Here is an 18,745-nt window from a genome sequence, read left to right on the forward strand (position 1 = left end):
TTCTATCCTGGTTGCCCCTCTTCCAGGCCAGCTCTCTGCTATGGCCTGGGAAGGCAGTGGAGGATGGCCCAAGTCCTTGGGCCCTGCACCCGCATGCGAGACCAGGAGAAGCGCCTGGCTCCTGGCTTCGGATCAGCATGAAGCGCTGGCCACAGCAGCCATTGGAGGGTGAACCAACGGCAAAAAGGAAGACCTTTCTCTCTGTCTCTCTCTCACTATCCACTCTGCCTGTCAAAAAAAAAAAAAAAGTGAGTAATTATTTTTCCACATACTTACCAATGCTTGATATAATTAAATTCTCTATACCAAAATCTGAAGATAAAAGTAATGTTATTTTAATGGTGTTCTGATTACTGGGGAATTTATATTTATTGATCAGTTGCATTTTGAAAAACAATTCAAAGCGAATTCTTTGAAAAATGTGATAACACAGATAAATCAATGGCAAGTAGTGCTGTGAAAAAAGAAGATAAAAATTCTAAATGAACACCACTAAGGAACCAGGAGGAGACATAACAAAGTACTGTGGGGGTTGGTGTTGTGGCACAGAGGGACAAGCTGCAGCCTGAGATGCCAGTATCCCATGAGTACTAGCTCATGTCTCAGCTGTTCCACTGCGGATCCAGATCCCTGCTATTGTGCCTGGGAAAGCAACAGATGATGGCTCAAGTATTTGGGCCTCTGCCACCCAAATGGGAGACCCAGATGGAGTTGCAGCCTCCTGGCTTTGGCCTGGCCAAGCCCTGGCCGTTGTGGCTTTTGGGAAGTCAATCAGCTGATGGAAGATCTCTCTCTAACTCTGCCTTTCAAATAAATAAAACAAATCTTAGGCCGGCGCCATGGCTCAACAGGCTAATCCTTCGCCTTGTGGCGCCGGCACACCAGGTTCTAGTCCTGGTCGGGGCGCTGGATTCCATCCTGGCTGCCCCTCTTCCAGGCCAGCTCTCTGCTGTGGCCCGGGAAGGCAGTGGAGGATGGCCCAAGTCCTTGGGCCCTGCACCCGCATGGGAGACCAGGAGAAGCACCTGGCTCCGGGCTTCGGATCAGTGAGATGCGCTGGCCGCAGCGGCCATTGGAGGGTGAACCAACGGCAAAAAGGAAGACCTTTCTCTCTCTCTCTCTCTCTCACTATCCACTTTGCCTGTCAAAAATAAAAAATTTAAAAAAAAAAATCTTAAAACTAAAAAAACGTACTATGGAAGTGGGTGCTTGGTGCGGTGGTTAAGACGCCAGTGGGACACCTGAATCCCGAATCAGAGTGCCTAGGTTTGAGTCCTGGCTCTACTCTTTATTCCAGCTTCCTGCTAACATATACTCTCGGAGGTAACAGATGACGACTCAAGTGGCTGAGTCCCTTCCAGCCATTTGGGAGACCTGGACAGAATTCCTAACTCCTGGCTTCGGTCTGGCCCAGCTCCAAACATTGTGGGTACTTGAGGAGTAAACTAGCAGACCAGGGTTCTGTTTTTCTCCCTCAAATTAAAAAATAAAAATAAAAAAGAAAGAAAAAAGTACTATGTACAAGTTTGTACCAATATGTGAAAAATTTAGAAGTGGACCATTTTCTAAGAAAAATAAATTTCCAAAATTGGTTTAAAAAGCAGAAAAAAATCAAGTTACTAACAGCAGATAAAACTGTATGAATAACAGCAGGAAACAGTTTTAACAGGTTTTATTTACTGAATTTTCAAGGAAAAGATGACTTCTACAATCTTGTTCCAAAATCTGCAAAACTATAGAGAGCTATACAACTTATTTTAAGGTACAAAAGCAATCCTATTTTCAAAACTGCATAAGGATAGTACAAGAAAACTGCAAAATTCAAACTAAAATCTTAACATGGAAAATTCCAAAGGATTTTTTAATTAAAAATTTATTTATTTATTTAAAAGGCAGAGATAGAGTGAGGGAGGTCTTCCATCTGCTGGTTTACTCCCCAAATGGCCGCCATGGCCGGGGCTGGATCAAACCAAAGCAAAGAGCCAGGAGCTTCTTCCAGATTTTCCATGTGGGTTCAGGGGCCCAATTACTCAGGCCATCTTTCGCTGCTTTCCCAGGTACATTAGCAGAGAGTTTGATCAAAAGTGGAGTGGCAGGGAATTGAACCAGCACCCATATTGGGTGCCAGCACTTCAGGTAGTGGTTACCTGCTATGCCAAAGCACCGGCCCCCAATAGCATGTTTTTTAAAATGTAGGGGTTACTCCAATTACAGCAAATTACAAAGTCTAGCTGTATAATTCTACGTACCATATTAAAAGAGAAAAATCAACCTGATCATGTCAATAAATCCCAAGAAAACAAACCTGAAATTCAATACCTATTCATGATTAACACACACACACACACACATACACTTCTTAGCAAAGTAGGAATGAATTAGAAACTTTAAAAACGTGTTATAAAGAATAACAACCAAAAACCTACAACAGGTATTATACATGGAAGTGCCTCAGCCTCTAAACACCAATCAGGGTACCGAATGAAATTCCCCTTAAAGGAGCAGATTATAAGAGCTTTCAAGAACTCCAGGACTGCCGGCTGCCATGCGTTTTTAAAATGAGAGAGTACACTTCTGAGAAAACAGACTGCTCTGCTTACCTGCTTTAGTGCCTTCTTGCTGTGCTTCTGTGACGGAGAAATGACTTTACCTGCTGCAATGGTGGGTGATGGGCAGCCTGACTGGGGGGAGGATGGCTGTGACAGTCTAGATGATACTGGAGGGGGGCGGAAAGTAACAATGAGGAATTTTGTTATCAGAGTTGATAAAGCACCATTCCTTCCCCAATCATATGCTGCTACCTGTATTAAGAACTGTGACCAAACACTTTTGGGAAGGATCTTCTCTTTGGAGTTCTACTGCAAACAGCCTCCCTTTTCAGTTTATTTCCTCAGAAAGCTCTAGTGAAGGATGATAGGGTGGGGAAGGGATGGGCGTTAGTATTCATTACGCTTCATTCTTTTCTTTTTCAATAGAATTGACTGAAGTAGCAGGAAGCAGAATACAGAGCATGAGTCATCAAATTAAAACTGAGAAAGCATCCTGGAGCCCTGTGGACACCATCTATGTTCTTACAGTAAATCTGAAGGTGTAACCTGACAACATGATGCAGTGTAGGAGCTGTGGACTGGCCATTTAAAATGAAGGCAGTTGGTCATTCCACCACAAAAAACTCTACCATAGCTATAATCCTTAAATCAACAGATTGAGGCTTATCAGTGTGAAAGGGCATCTTAAGACTTCTCTAATAGACCCAATGTAGGTTTGCATAGGACAGAACCACTCTACTTCATCACTAGCTGTTTTACATAGCCTGTGAGAGCTGAATTAAACCTGAATCATGTGAAACTACACCTCTCACAATTAACAGCAAGTAAATCTTCATGTTCTATAAAGTTCAACAGCATGAGAATATTATTTATGATAAGGAAGAACACAGAATTGCTGATTCAGATCCCTTATTTAGAAAAAATTATAATTGCTCCTGCTAGTGATGATTCTCAGAGTACCCTGTTGACCAATGTCTTCCTCCTTTCATAGTAGCTGGCCTGAAAATGTATGGCCCACACAATGGCATTGCACGATAAGGCAATAAGCTTTAGGATACCATAAAAAATATGCACTGGCAAGTAGCTGCCTGGCATGAAAAGGCAGAAGCACAGTTGATAGAAAGATGAGAATTTTAAAATACACTATCTGAATTTACTCTTAACTTTCCTAAGAAAGGAATACATAATACACTTATTTAAAGAAGGTAACAGTCAATACCAAGACAATGACTTATTCTCACACTTAGCTTTAGCTCTGTACCCCAACCTTTACGAGAAAGTTTATACGTGAGAAAGAACTGTCATATAGAAAGGCTGGGGGTTAAAAGGGGAAAAAAAAAAAAAAGTGAAACCTAACAAACACATGAACTGTTGGCTGAAATACATGATACAAAAGGGGAGATGGGTAATTCTTGTGATGGCTGAGCAATGAAAAGAAGCCATATCATCATCAGTGCTCTCTGATGTTGACCAATTTTTCTTAAAAACCAGCTTTGGAGATATAATTTATACACCATACAATGCGCCTATTTAAAGTGTAAAATTCAGTGGTTTTCAGAATAATCACAAAGCTGGGCAAGTATCACCAATATGTCTGTTATGGATATTTTAGGATGGCATCACACATGTGCTCGCCTGTGTCTGGCTTTTCTCACTTGGTACAGTACAAGGATCACCTATGATGTGACGTGTGTGCATACCTCACACCTTCCTACTGTTGACTGCTTCTCCAGTATATGCATAGGCCACATTTTATCTACTCAGCAGCTAGTGAACATTTGGATTGTTCCCACTTTTTGGTTACTATGAACAATGTAGTGAAGAAGACTTATGTGCAGGCTTTTGTATGTAATGTTTTCAATTCTCTTGAGTTCTCTCCTAGGAGTGGAATCGCTGGGTCTTACAGAAACAAACTTTTTAAGGAGTTGCCAAGCTGTTTTCCAAATGTCAGTGCTACTTTTGCAGTTCTACAAGGAATATACTCGGATTCTGTTTTCTCTATATTCTTGCCAACATTTGTACTGTCTTTTTGACTTGGCCAGTGGTCTTAAACGGACACAATTAAAATAAAAGTTAAAACCATTAACAATTAACTATGCTCATTTTCTTTTTAATGTCTTACAGAAATATGAGAATACACATTTCCTCACCTGCCTCAAGTATTGCCTGATTATAAACACATAACTAACAAACCAAAATAGCCCCATTAGAGAAAGAATTCTACTTTGCAGCTTGGAAAAGAGATCATAAAGCAGCCTGTAATTATCAGAACTGCTTGGAATAATCTCCCTAAAGGCAGAAGCCTTTTCTAACAAATGAAACCACAAGCATATAGAGTCACTTGAAATCAATCATGAGAACTACAGGACCCTCCACTGAAGAACATCTCCCAGAGCCGACTCAATGCTATGTACTGGTCTCATCGTCCATAAAACTATTCTAATTTTTTAAATATTAAAGGCTCAGAAGTACAAACAGAAAACCAGACTTAGACAACATAGATTTTAATACATGTTGAAAACTTTTCTGTCATAATTCCTTTTAGCTGCTACACTAACTTTCTTGAAAGACACAATTTCATTCATCTCTATGTCTTACACTGTCCTAGGTTTGACAGAATTTCACTGAATTCTCCTAAGACAGGTATGGGTTCTCTTTTAACTCCCACCCAAATTCCTCCAAAGTCTACTTCCAGAGATCGATAAATAATACAGTTTGGCTGTCATCTTTATAGTATTAAATAAGAAGATTTTTAGGAACATAGTTCCTAAAAACAAATCTCAAATATATAGTCATCTGCATAGTATTATCTAAGTTTTACATATAAATAAATTTAATAAGCTTGCCAAAGGACACACAGCTAAACAAGTACAGACAAGATTTGAATTTTTTTAGCATAACGAATAGGTACCTGCAGCAGGCTGATAATGGTAGCCACCAAAACTATACATCCACATCCCTATCTCTATAATGTGAATATTACTTTATTTGAGAAAAGGGTCATGGTGGGTATGGTTAGGTTGAGGATCTTCAGATGAGCTCATCATCCTTGGTTATCCAAGGGGGTTCTAAATCCAATCACAAAGGTTTCCATACGGCACAAACAGAAGACAATGTGAAGACAGCTGTAAAAAGTGGAGTTAATGTGGCCACAGGCAAGTCAGTCAGCAGCCACTAGAAGCTGGAAAAAGCAAGAAGTAGTCTCCCTGACTAGGGCCTCTGTAGGGGAAGCACATGTGTCAACACGCTGCATTCAGACATCATGGTATGTAAAATGAGTGAGTTTATGTATCATTATCAACACACAGATGTTCACATATCTGAAATGCTCAAATTCAAGGCAACTGTTAAAAGATGTGGCACTCAGATTGTCCCACTTTGAGCTAAAGGGAGCTCCTTCAAGTTGTACACTGGCACTGGGACATGGCTCTAGCACGGCTAGGCTGCTTTTTTGCTATCATGCATACTTATGGCCTGGAATCAGCCACTTCTCCAAGGAACCCTGATTATCTTTGTAATCGGAGATGGTATTGAAAGGATTGCTCACTGCTACTGCCATAAAACTGGTACAAAGGCTTTTCCTTGGTTGGAACAAGAAAACAAGGCTTGTTTTAGAGAAAACAGAATTCATGCTTACCTACAAAATTACAATTCAGATTATGGGTTGCCACTTTTCTGATTTTACATTTCTATCCTTTTTCTTCTCCCTTAAGAATCCCAGTTCCTAATAAAATTATAATTATTTGTTTTCTATTAGTTAGTTTCAAAGAATCTATCAAAATAATTAGTAAAAATAAAGACAACTGAACATGGTTTAGTAGTTGTGTCTGGTTTCTCAGACCCAAGATAAATCCTACACCAACTTATCTATGTCATTATGCCACAAATTTGAAATATACTGTTTATTTCATATTTCTAGAAAATGCATCTAAAACTTGTGATAAAAATATAGATATTTTAATCCTTTTACTCATTTCTTTAAACAAAAGATAATGTAGTATTAAATGTCCAGCACTTTTACTTTCTTCTACTTAATGTATCCTGGAGAATAACCTAGAACAGTAGATAGATTTTCCTCCTTCCTTTAACAGCTGCATAGAATTCCACTAGGTTAGGGTTAGGGCTTTGTCTTCTACCAGACAAAACAGGTATCTGGGTTCTTTCAGATCTTTTGCGGTTATTATTGCACTGTCTTAACTAAGGGTTCCTAAGATGGAATGGTCATAACCATACCATCACTACCAAATCTATTAGAAATGCAGATTACTGGGTCCAAGGCCAGACTTACTGAATCAGAAACTCTAAGGGCGAAGCCCTAGAATCTGCATCATAAATGTACTCTCAAATCAGAAGTACTGGTTTTAATTTGTAACGTTTTATATTTCTGACAGCCTCATCTTCGAGATTCAGCCTCAGAAGTGGATTTGCTATGCCAAAACTCATGCTTCCAGAAGCAACAATGAAAAAAAAATTTCACTATTCTTGAGTTTTAAAAGAAATGCACTAGTGTTTTCCTTTAGTAGGTGGTTTCATGTTTTATATTTTTCATGTTTTATATTTTCTGTATCTCTATAATTTTGGGGAAATTTAACCTGGAATATAGTATAATACATGAGTCCATTTTCATATTTTTGGCTATTCAGTTGATTCAGTATTTTGCACATTATTTCACAAAGGTAATGACCAGCTATTACTGTTGATTTTCATGTTGTTACTACAAATGCGTCCTCTTCAATATTATCTACAAGATGGCCAATGGCTATGTTAGTTTTATTTTTATACTGCTACTTTACTAAATTCTCCCTTATTAATATTAATCTCTACTGATTCTTCGTCAGATATAAAATCATATCATCTGAAAGCAGCTTACCCTTTATTTCACAGTCTTACTGCATATTACTCCAAATGCTTTCTCTTGCTTACCTGTGTTGAGGTAAATACCTCTAACATAACGTTAAGTGAGAATGGAGATAGTGGGCCTTATTTCTGATTTGTTCTGCCTAAAGAGTAAGTCAGTAGTGGTTCCCCAATAAGATGCTGACTTTTCATCATGTTAAAGAAGTGTCTATCACTTCCCCATCTTATCAAGTATTAAAGTTATTAAAGGGTTCTCATCAAGAACAGAGATGGACACATCATTTTGCACATTAGTTCCATTAATATGATGAATAATGGATTGCCCAGTAGTTACCACACTTAAAATAAAAATATCTCATTTGTGATATATACTTGTAATGTGTAGTTGGATTCTATGTGAAAAGCCTTTTAAGATTTTGCCTCAAAACTAATGAGACAGCTCTGTAGTCTCTGGAAAAATCTGAAAATTTGCTTCCAAAAAGAATCTGGATCATCTCTTTTATTCTTGCTCTGATACAGCATTAAAAATGTGAGGACTGTTTGATCACTAGACACAGGATTGTGGCTGAATTTCCTTGAAGAAGTATCTGGGTGGGTTATTCTTTTGAGAGTTCTACTATAACTCTACTTCCATGAAAACTTATTATTTACACCTTTGGCCACTAGTGGGCTCCATTGTTGTGTACCAAACTTATAAACTGAATTCTGGAAAATCTATCTCATTTAATCAAAGTTTTTAAAGCATTGTGGAAAAGTATGTTTTAGAATCTTAATATTTCAGTCTGAATTGGTATATTTATTGCTTTTCCCCAAAGTCGGTTGACAAGTTTGCCCATTTTATCGATTCATTTTTTAAAAATTTAATAGAGACAGAGAGGTCTTCCATCTCTTAGTTCACCACCATCCCCAAATAGCTCAACTATTTGGGCAAGGCCAAAGCCAGGAGCCAGAAACTCCATCTGGGCCTCCCACATGGATGGGAGGGGCCCAAGTACTTGAGCCATCTTCTGCTGCTTTCCCAAGCCTATTAGCAGGGAGCTGGATCAGCAGCAGAGCAGCTGGGACTTGAACCATTAGTCCACTATGGGATGCCAGCAACACAAGCAGCAGCTTAACCTGCTGTGTCAAAACACTGGCCATTTTATTGATTCATTTCTAAACCAATTCTTTTTTTTGTTTGTTTGTTTGTTAACTATTGTTTCTACATTTGAACTTAGTACTTCCATTATTTTTATTATAAATTCATTATTTTACTGTTGCATTATTAGTTGTATATTTTCCTTTTATTAACAAGAGATATCTTGTTATTTATTTAAACTCATTAATTTACTTGGAAGAGAGAGAGAGGGATCTTCCAGCTGTTAGTTTATTCACCAGATGGCCACCAACAGGCAGGAATGGGCCAGGTTGAAGCCAGGAGCTTCTTCCAGGTCTCCCATGTGGGTAGCAGGGACCCAAGCACTTGGGCCACCCTCCGCTGCTTTTTCTAGGCCATTAGCAGGGAGCTGAATCAGAAGTGGAGCAGCTGGGACTCAAACCGACACCCATATGGGAGACTGGCATAGCAGGCAGTGGCTTTACCCACTATACCACAATGCCGGCCTCTGTTTATTTTTTAAAAAGATATATTTGAAAGTCAGAGTTACAGAAAGAGAGAGACAGAAGGCGGGGAGTGTCTTCCATCCACTGGTTAACTCTCCAGATGGCCACACAACAGTCAGGGATGGGTCAGGCCGAGGTCAGGAGACAGGAGCTTCTTCTGTGTCTGCCACGTGCATGGCACGGGCCCCAGCACTTGATCATCTGCTGCTGCTCTCTCAGGTGCATTAGCATTAGCAGGAAGCTAGATGGGAAGGGGAGCAGCTGGGACACAAACCAGTGCTGCAGTGCCAGCCCCAGTGGAACTTTAAATCAAAGTTTGATTCTTTTCTCGTGTTAGACCTATAAGCCATCTGGAAATTTTCTGTATTGTGAGATAAGGATCATTATCTTATTTATTTCATTTACCTCCCCCATCTGGATACCAAATTACCTAGCATCATTTTTTCAAAGGAACGTTCTTTCCTTCACATCATTTCCTTCCCTTCATTGCCCTTTATGTCACAAGTCAATTGATCTTACAGATGTTTGGTTTCTGCACTCTTTCTGGTCCAATGTTTCCACATGCCCCTTCCACAATTAATTAGCTGAGATTCTGGTTAAGATCGCATTCTATCCATAAACTAGTCTGAATTCTGCTAACATGTTTACAGTTAGTCCTTGAATGTTGTATATTATGCCATTTTTTGTAATTATTCATTTTTTTTAAAGATTTTTTTTTTTAATTTATTTGAAAGAGTTACAGAGAGAGAGGTCTTCCATTCACTGGTTCACTCCCCAGATGGCCACAATGGCTGGAACTGTGCCAATCCAAAGCCAGGAGCCAGGAGCTTCTTCCGGGTCTCCCACGCGGGTGCAGGGGCCCAAGGACTTGGGCCATCTTCTACTGCTATCCCAAGCCATAGCAGAGAGCTGGATCAGAAGAGGAGCAGCCAGGACTAGAACCAGCGTCCAAATGGGATACCGGCGCTTCAGGCCAGGGCTTTAACCTGCTGCGCCACAGCACCGGCCCCTCTTGTAGTTTATTTTATCAAAGCTATGCACAAAGTTTTTGCACATACTTATTAATTTTTTACATTTTAAATTATTGTGTGAATGACCTTAGAATTTTTTTCATTTTGTAATTGCTCACTGCTAATAGAAATAGTTAAGTTTCAAAAGTAGACTGCCAGTGTTTATGAGGAACCTGAGATTTTACCCTGTTTGTAAGCTAATAAGCCTCTTATTGGTCCATGAATGTTGACAGAAGATATACAACTCCTGGATCTAAGAAAAAAGGATTTGATTCTCACAGCATAGCAAAGCAGTAGAGTATCACCATCCCTTCGGTGTCAGTTTCCCTATACCCTCCCATCTCACATTGGCAATGAGATAGAGGTTCAGGTGCATGCCACTTGTGCAGTGGGTTTGCATCTCAGCCAAGAACACTGAGCTTAAGGGATTCACTGTTTTTATAGGAAGCAGATGTAAGCACACATTGCCTGGTATGAAACACTGCCTCATTTCAAGATTTCTCACTATAAACATAACCTTGAGAGACAGCATGGATAAGGAGCGACCAGGGGCTTGCAATCTGAACATATCCAGTAAGTACTTGCAACAAAACCAGGGTCCAAGGTAGATCTCTGGTGGAACGAGAAGGCCATGCCAAGATGGCCGCTGGCAAGCAAGCATCAGTTACCAGGAATGGCTTTGGAAACCACATGGCAAACGGAGCCTGCCTGGCAACAGGCTGTGATTGGTTAGGGCATAAACCGCCCCTTGACCGGATTGGCTGTCTTGGCTATATAAGCTGTTGTACCAACTGAAATAAACGAGTCTGCGGGCTGCTCACCTCTAGCCTGCTTTCACCCTACTCCCGGAGTCTGTGTGGTGACTCTGTGCCTCTTGCACCCACCATGCTCCTCCTCTCAGAACGAATCTACCAGCATTGACATTGTATGTAACAATGTTACTAATTTTTAAAATGTGATGATTTATACACAGCCTTATTCTTAGAACTGTCTACCTATGCAAACATATGTTTTATCAATAATGGGAGATGTCTTTTTCTTTCCTTTTTTGCCATGTTATAATTTGCTAGGGCTTCTAGGAAAGAGCAGAATAAAAATGTTCATATTAATAATTCTTTCCATGCTTTATCTTATTGCAAAGCTGAGTGTTATGTCATTTTAAGAATGAGCTTGACTACATAGTAGGTTGTTTGCAGACAATATCAAATGAAATTAGTTCTCTTCTCGTTTTCAGTATGCTATCTTAGCATTTTGTTATAAACAGATGAACTGTTGTCAGTGCCTTTTCTTCACCCACTGGGATGATATTTTTCGCTTTATCCTGTTTATGTAGTAATCCAGCTTCATGCTCCTAGGAAAAACCAACTTGGTCATGGTGTATTATTAATCCTATATATCACTAGATTCAATTTACTAATATTCCAAATTTATTTATTTTTGTTTTATGGAGGAGAAATATTTGTTAGTATTCTCCCTCAATAATGTCCTTGTCAAAATGTGGTATCACAAAACAAGCTGGTAATATTTTCTGAGTTTTGGTTCTTTGAAAGAATTTGTGTAATATTGTTGTTTTCCTCCCTTAAAAACTCTGGGATTATTCGCTAGAAGACATCAGCTGGGCTGAGAAATTTCTTTGTAGAGATTTTATCTTGAATTAAAGCTTAACATAAATATGAGAAAAACACACAGGTCATAAATCTGTATCTCATACACCGGATGAGAATATGTGCCAGAATAAATAAATGCTTAGTACAATTCCTTGACCTTGGGAAAAACTCTATTAGTCCAGGTAGCACTTACATTAGCTTACATTCAATCAATGGCAAAGTGTTAGTTCATACCATCTGTACAGCTCTGAAAAACAGGGTAAATAAAAAGTGAGTGTTGTGGTTCAAATTGTGTGTCCCAAGAAAGATAAGGTGAAATCCTAATTCCTGGTACTTCAAAATGTGAACTTGAAAACAAGAGTTATTACAGAAATAATTTAGCTAAGATGAAGTCATATTGGATTAAGGTGAGCCCAACCTAATACAACCAAACTAGTGTCCACTTGAAGACATGAAGACACAGGAAGAACACTATGTGAAGAGGCAGAGATTGGTGTGATGGATCAATGAGCCAAGGATTGCCAGATGCCAGACGCTAGGAGACAGGGACAGAATTGCTTCTTCATCAGAGACCTCAGAAACAATCAACCCTGCTAATAACACTGTGATTTCTGACTTCTAGTCACCAGAACTGAGAGAATAATTTTTGCTTTTAACCACAGAGTTTAAGATTTTTAAGTTTATTTACTATTTATTTTCATCTACTTGAAAGGCAGAACAAGAAAGGAAGGATGGTATCTTCCATGCACTGGCTCCATTTGGGTTTCCCATGTGGGTACCAGGGGCTCAAGCATTTGAGCCATCATCTGTTTCCCAGGATGCATTAGAAAGGAAATGAATTAGAAGCAGACCAGCTGGGACTTGAATCAGCACTCAGACAAGAGATGCAGGTGTCCCTAACCCACTCTGCCACAAGAGCTGCCTTGGTAATTTTTAAATGAGTGTCCTATGGAATTAATACAGGAAACAAAGCTCATTTTCCATGACAATAAGCAAAGTGCCAGTGACTTTTTTTTTTTTTTTAACATTTTATAGTTCATCATCTCTGCTGCCATAACCTTGTTTTGGTAAAGATTTTAACCATCTTATGTGAGCCCGAGGGTTTGGTGCCACCTGTTTTCATTATGGGGTTTTATGGGTAATTTTCCACCTAGTTTTACTGAAGATGTTGCCCATCAGTATTCCCTTTCGCTATCACAATTACACTATCTTGAAATTGGGGTAGATCCCAAGCCTTCTCCATGACTTTTACCAAGTTGCTTCTCTTTTTTTGTATTTGAAATGAAGGATTTTGGTGAATACTGCTTTAGTGGAGAGGTGGCTAATTGGAGGGGCCATATTTTTTTTCATTTATTTATTTTGACAGGCAGAGTGGACAGTGAGAGAGAGAGACAGAGAGAAAGGTCTTCCTTTGCCGTTGGTTCACCCTCCAATGGCCACCGCGGCCGGCGCACCACACTGATCCGAAGGCAGGAGCCAGGTGCTTCTCCTGGTCTCCCATGCGGGTGCAGGGCCCAAGCACTTGGGCCGTCCTCCACTGCACTCCAGGGCCACAGCAGAGAGCTGGACTGGAAGAGGAGCAACCGGGACAGAATCTGGTGCCCCAACCGGGACTGGAACCCAGGGTGCCAGCGCCGCAGGGGGAGGATTAGCCTATTGAGCCACGGCGCTATGTTTTTAATGTTCAATTTTTTAAAAATTATGAAGGAGTTGCAAACTCACAAGATAGCTGTAAATACAATACATGGGTATTTTTTCCTGAATCCTCGGAGAGCTACGTTGCTGAACTAAGAATGAAATGCCCTATCGTTCCAAACACTTTACTGTAAGGATCAACACATTTTCTAACGAACATCTAAAACAAAGAATGGATAAAAATAAAAAGAGGGTAAAGATAGGATAAATGATTCTAAATATGAAGAAAACAGTAGTTGCAAAGCTGGTATCTGACAATGAATAATTCAGGGCAAACATTTAAATAATCAAAAGCTTAAATGCATAATGAGAATAGAAGAGATGACTAAAGCTATTAAAATTATGTAACACAGCAAATTTTATAAAGCAAAATCTTGTGGCAGGCATTTGGGGCAGTGGCTAAGATGCCACTTGGCACATCCACATCCCCTATCAGAGTACCTGGTTCATGTCCTGGCTTCTCTTCTTGAGATCCAGGTTCCTGCTAGAGACAACAAGTGATGGTCCAAGAACTTGGGTCCCTGCCACCCACATGGGAGTCCTAGGTAGAGTTCCTGGCTCTTGGCTTTGCTCTGATCCAGCCCTGGCTGTTGTAGACATTTGCAGAGTTAAGCAGCAGATGGAAGGTCTCTCTTTTTCAAATAAAATGAAAATGAATAAAAATTAAAAATGAAAACAAAGGAGCTAGCAGTGTGGCACAGCGTGTAAAGCCACCACCTGCAGTGCCGGCATTCCATATGGGCACTAGTTAGAGTCCTGGCTGTTCCACTTCCGATCCAGCTTCCAGCTAAAGCACCTGGGAGAGAAGTGAGGGATTGCCCAAGTGCTTGGGCCCCTCCACCCACATGGGAGACTCAGGTAGAGCTCCTGGCTCCTGGCTTCAGCCTGGCCCTGCCCTCGCCATTGAGGCCACCTGGGGAGTGAACTAGCAGATGGACGACCTCTACCCCCTCTTTGTCTTTGCCTCTCCCTCTTGGTAACTCTGCCTTTCAAATCAATAAAGAAATCTTAAAACACACACACACACACTACAGAGATGCAGGGTGAAATACAGGAATATGGTAACACGAAGAAATGCTTACATCCCCTTTCAGTTGAAGACATCAGGCCAGTCAAGACAGTGGGTCCTTTTGAGGAAGGAGGAGTCATGATCAACAGACAGCATGATTAATGATTATCTCTGCAGTGCTGGTAAAGAATCATTATAGTTAATTATTTATTCATGGAAGTAGAGTTACTTTCTGCTTTTAGTTTGGAAAAAACAAAAAAGGCCAAGATCATTTTATCATTTTATAAGGCTGAAAAGTCAAGTAAACCATTACTGTTTCAATATGGTCCATCTAATCCATTGCTATTCACATGCTACTCAATCCACAGACCAGTCTGCAACAAGGTAAGTGTAAAACAAGAACAAACATTTAGATACTTTCACAGAAATTTGATATTTCTGGGCAATTCTTACTGCATTTTACAAAAACATCAGTCTGAAATAGACTAAAGGGAAAACTGGTCCCTTAGGATGAATAATTTGAATGTATCAGCTAATTAAGGATGCTAGCTGGTGATATAGGTAGGGAATGTGTGAGAAGGGCATGAGAATGGTGCCAGTCAGAAAATAAGCAACCAAAGTATCCTAGGACTAAATCTTCAAAAGGATTAAGATAATAAAAATAAAAGTCTGTTCAAAATAAACATTAAGGCTTCATTTTAAGTCCATCAAAGCACTGTAACAATCTTTTCTTACAAAGTGACACTTACAGAAAAATAATCCCAACCTTTCTCTATTATTAGCTTTGCTTCAAAACAAACGCAACTAATATCATGTACCAAGGAAACACACTGTCCACACAAACGATCGTCAATATCACAATGCAAATGAATTCTTTTAACCTTTATGAGTTGTTAGGAATCTACTGAACTAATCTGAACACTACTGAATAGAAAAACAAAAAACCAGCATATTATTAACTCAAGACATTTAATGGATAAGAGAGTGAAATCAACAACATACAATCTTGTTCCTCTTGGTACATGGCTATGAAAATTTGAGAGTCTTCAGTGTTGTAATGTTCTCTCTGATCCTTCCTTTAGCTTTCCTAAAGAAGAATCTTCTTAAATCTCTAAAAAAATTATTTTTGAGAGGCAGAGAGATAGAAAGACAAGACAGACATAGAGCTCCCATCCTTTGGTTCATTCCCCAAATACCAGCAACAGCTCAGACTGTGCGGGGCTAATGCAGGAAGCCAAGAACTAAATCCAGGCCTCCCACATGGGCAGCAGGAATCCAGCTACTTGAGTTATCACCTGCTGCTTCCCAAGGTAAAATTAACAGCAAGTTGGAATAGGGAGCAGAGCTGGACTCAAACCCAGGCACTCCCATATGGATGAGGGCACTCCAAGTAGCATCTGAATTGCCATACACAAGGCCTGCCCCAGTTATATTTCTTTCCTTTCCACAATACAACTTGTTGTCTTCTTCTTTTTTTTTTTTTTTTTTAAGGTTTATTTTACTTATTTGAGAGGTAGAGTTACATACAGTGAGAGGGAGAGACAGAGAGAAAGGTCTTCTGTCCACCGGTTTACTCCCCAATGGCCACAATGGTCAGAGCTGCGCCAATCTGAAGCCAGGAGCCGGGAGCCAGGAGCTTCTTCCTGGTTTCCTATGCAAATGCAGGGGCCCAAGCACATGGGCCATCGTCTACTGCTTTCCCAGGCCACAGCAGAGAGCTGAATTGGAAGAGGAGCAGCCAGGACTAGAGCCAGTGCCCATATGGGATGCCAGGACCACAGGCGGAGGATTAACCTACTGCCCCAAGTTGCTGGCCACACAACTTGTCTTCTTTAGTGATTAAACTCCCAAGGGAAGGACAGTATCTAAAAACTTTCTATAGCTCATACAATCCTTAATAAAGTAAACTTACTATCCCTTCTCTACTGCTGCCATAATATAATAAATATTAACACATCTATCTTTTTACATCATTTGCTATTATCTGAGAAAACTTCTATATGTTGAAAGAACTTTAAGTATGTAGGCCCATTTCATTCCAATTTGTTTCCCAAATATCTTGCAAATAGTACATTGTGGAGAAAGAAAGAGTATAGCAAGAAGTTTAAACAGAGATGTTACTTTGGTTATTGTAAATAAAATATTAAATAAAATTACTTAAAATATAAAAGATTAAAACAAAAGAGCTCTTAAACAGAAATGTGACTTTGGTTGTTGTAAATAAACTACTGGATTGAACAAGTTTTCAAGATTATAACTGGTCCTCCAATGTGGAATGCTCAACAGAGTAAAATAAAAGAACTTACTCTTTAAAAAAAAAATTACTTTATTAACTTGAAAGGCAGAGTTAGAGAGAGAGGAAAAGACAGATAGAGGTCTTCCATCTGCTGCTTGAACCAGTGCCCATATGGGCTGCCAGTGTCGCAGACAGAGGCTTTATCCTCTACACCACAAAGCCAGCCCAAATAATATGCTTAAAATGAAGACTGAAAAAACCCAGAATGGTTTCTCTTGAAGGTGAGGTTTTATTCTAACAGGCTTTCTTAGAGAAACTTCATTCCTTTAAGTAACAGACTTTCAGTTCTCTCAGGCCCTTCTTCCCATTCCAAGTACCTTCTATTCCAAACTGGGCAGGCTGTGGTTTTTGACTCTTTTCAGAGTTTCATAACCAAAATGGGAAAGGCCATTCCTGCACACCTTTCCCTACTTCTGGATTCTCTTTGACTCTCCAAGCCCTAACAGTGTAGTCAGCTTTTTTTTTTTCTTTTGACAGGCAGAGTGGACAGTGAGAGACAGAGACAGAGAGAAAGGTCTTCCTTTGCTGTTGGTTCACCCTCCAATGGCCGCTGCGGCCGGCGCGCTGTGGCCGGCGCACCATGCCGATCCGAAGGCAGGAGCCAGGTGCTTCTCCTGGTCTCCCATGGGGTGCAGGGCCCAAGCGCTTAGGCCATCCTCCACTGCACTCCCGGACCATATCAGAGAGCAGGCCTGGAAGAGGGGCAACCGGGACAGAATCCGGCGCCCCGACCGGGACTAGAACCCGGTGTGCCGGTGCCTCAAGGCGGAGGATTAGCCTATTGAGCCACGGCCTCAGAGTAGCCAGCTTTAACACAGCACAGAACACCTCCAACTCAGCCACCAGTAGGAACCTCAGAGGAAAAGAGAACACCTCCAGAGGGCTCATCCCACCGGAGTGAACTGTGCAGAAAGGAGTCCGGCCCCTAGTATACCTCCCAAAGGAGACGTAATCATCCTCCTTCAGTGACTCCACACACAGATCTTAGAGGACAAGTGGATCCATGGCATGTTAAGTAACTATAGACACAACATATCAAATTGCTGACTTAAAGTAATTCTGAATAAGCATTAAAATTAACATTAATTTGTATTCCCAGAAATAATTAAGATGCCATATAATAAGTGAAAAGCTGCATTTCTCATAATTAATTTTTTGTAAAGTATTCTAAAAGGATTCCAAAAACCCAACAAAACTTTTCTTTTCTGAAGATAAAAATAATAGTCCTGCAGTTACTTCATGCTGCAATATTTACATTTTATTTCTAGGGAAAAGAGATTTTATTTAGCTATGATCATAAAAAAGCAAAAATCACTGATTTTAGTAATCACTTTTCTGGAGTTATTCCACCTTACCTCGGCTTGGGATTCCATAAAGCTCTTCTTTGAACATTGTTTCCTGTCTGCAAACTACAAACTTTTAAGTTCTTCCCACTTTACATAAAAATCAATAAACCAGTTTTAACATTGGACTGAGTTTCAAAGTTCTGTTCTCTGTTCCTAATCTGGCTGAAATGTATCCATATATCGGGAGACTTTCTATAGATTTTCAACCAGCAGTATCAATTTTGCTGTCAGAGCTCTTTATTTGCATACATAAAAGGAAGTGGGTTTTGATACTTATCTCAGAGTTCTTCCTGTCTTACAAAGCATTTGAAATAAAGTGATGTCAGATTTAGCGTGAAAGCCCTAATGGAGAAAGGAATCAGCAGGCTTTGCTCCCCTTGTACTGACAACTGCAGCTGACTGAGAGCTTCTCAGCTGAGTGCTGCTAGGATCCCTGCACACTACAAAGCTGCACTTTGATTTGTACTAACTACAAAAACATCTACATATACCTAAAATGTATATGGTGTGTACACGCCTTACATATCAGCCATGCAATGCAGATGCATATTCAGTGAGAGACTACATTATTCTTCATTACTGGTAGCTTGGCATTCATCCAGTTCTTGAGAATATCCAAGCTGCTTAAGTAAAAATGAACTACAGGTGACAAAATGTGTATCTCTCATCTCACCTTCCAACCCCTTCTCCTCTCAGCTGTATAAACTACTTCCAACTAGAAAATAACCTTATCTTAATAATAATAAAATCTTATCTTATACTGAACTGAGAAAA

The 18,745-nt window shown here is 40.0% G+C and overlaps 1 protein-coding gene across 7 annotated transcripts in view; it reads right to left on the bottom strand.

Moving 5' to 3' along the window:
- Positions 1-18,745, bottom strand: part of ASXL2 (ASXL transcriptional regulator 2) — a 170,396-nt gene that overhangs the window by 44,668 nt on the left and 106,983 nt on the right. For 4 of the 7 annotated variants that reach the window (XM_062209101.1, XM_062209098.1, XM_062209100.1 and 1 more), the window contains one exon: positions 2,601-2,716. In XM_062209101.1, the coding sequence (XP_062065085.1) occupies positions 2,601-2,716 (116 nt within the window). Of the gene's footprint in view, positions 1-2,600; positions 2,717-2,801; positions 2,901-14,402; positions 15,460-18,745 lie in introns of those variants that run through there. The other 3 variants (XM_062209104.1, XM_062209103.1, XM_062209102.1) reach the window with 2 other exon arrangements.

This window comes from Lepus europaeus, chromosome 13 (assembly GCF_033115175.1).
Source record: "Lepus europaeus isolate LE1 chromosome 13, mLepTim1.pri, whole genome shotgun sequence".
In the NCBI taxonomy this organism is placed as follows: Eukaryota; Metazoa; Chordata; class Mammalia; order Lagomorpha; family Leporidae; genus Lepus; species Lepus europaeus.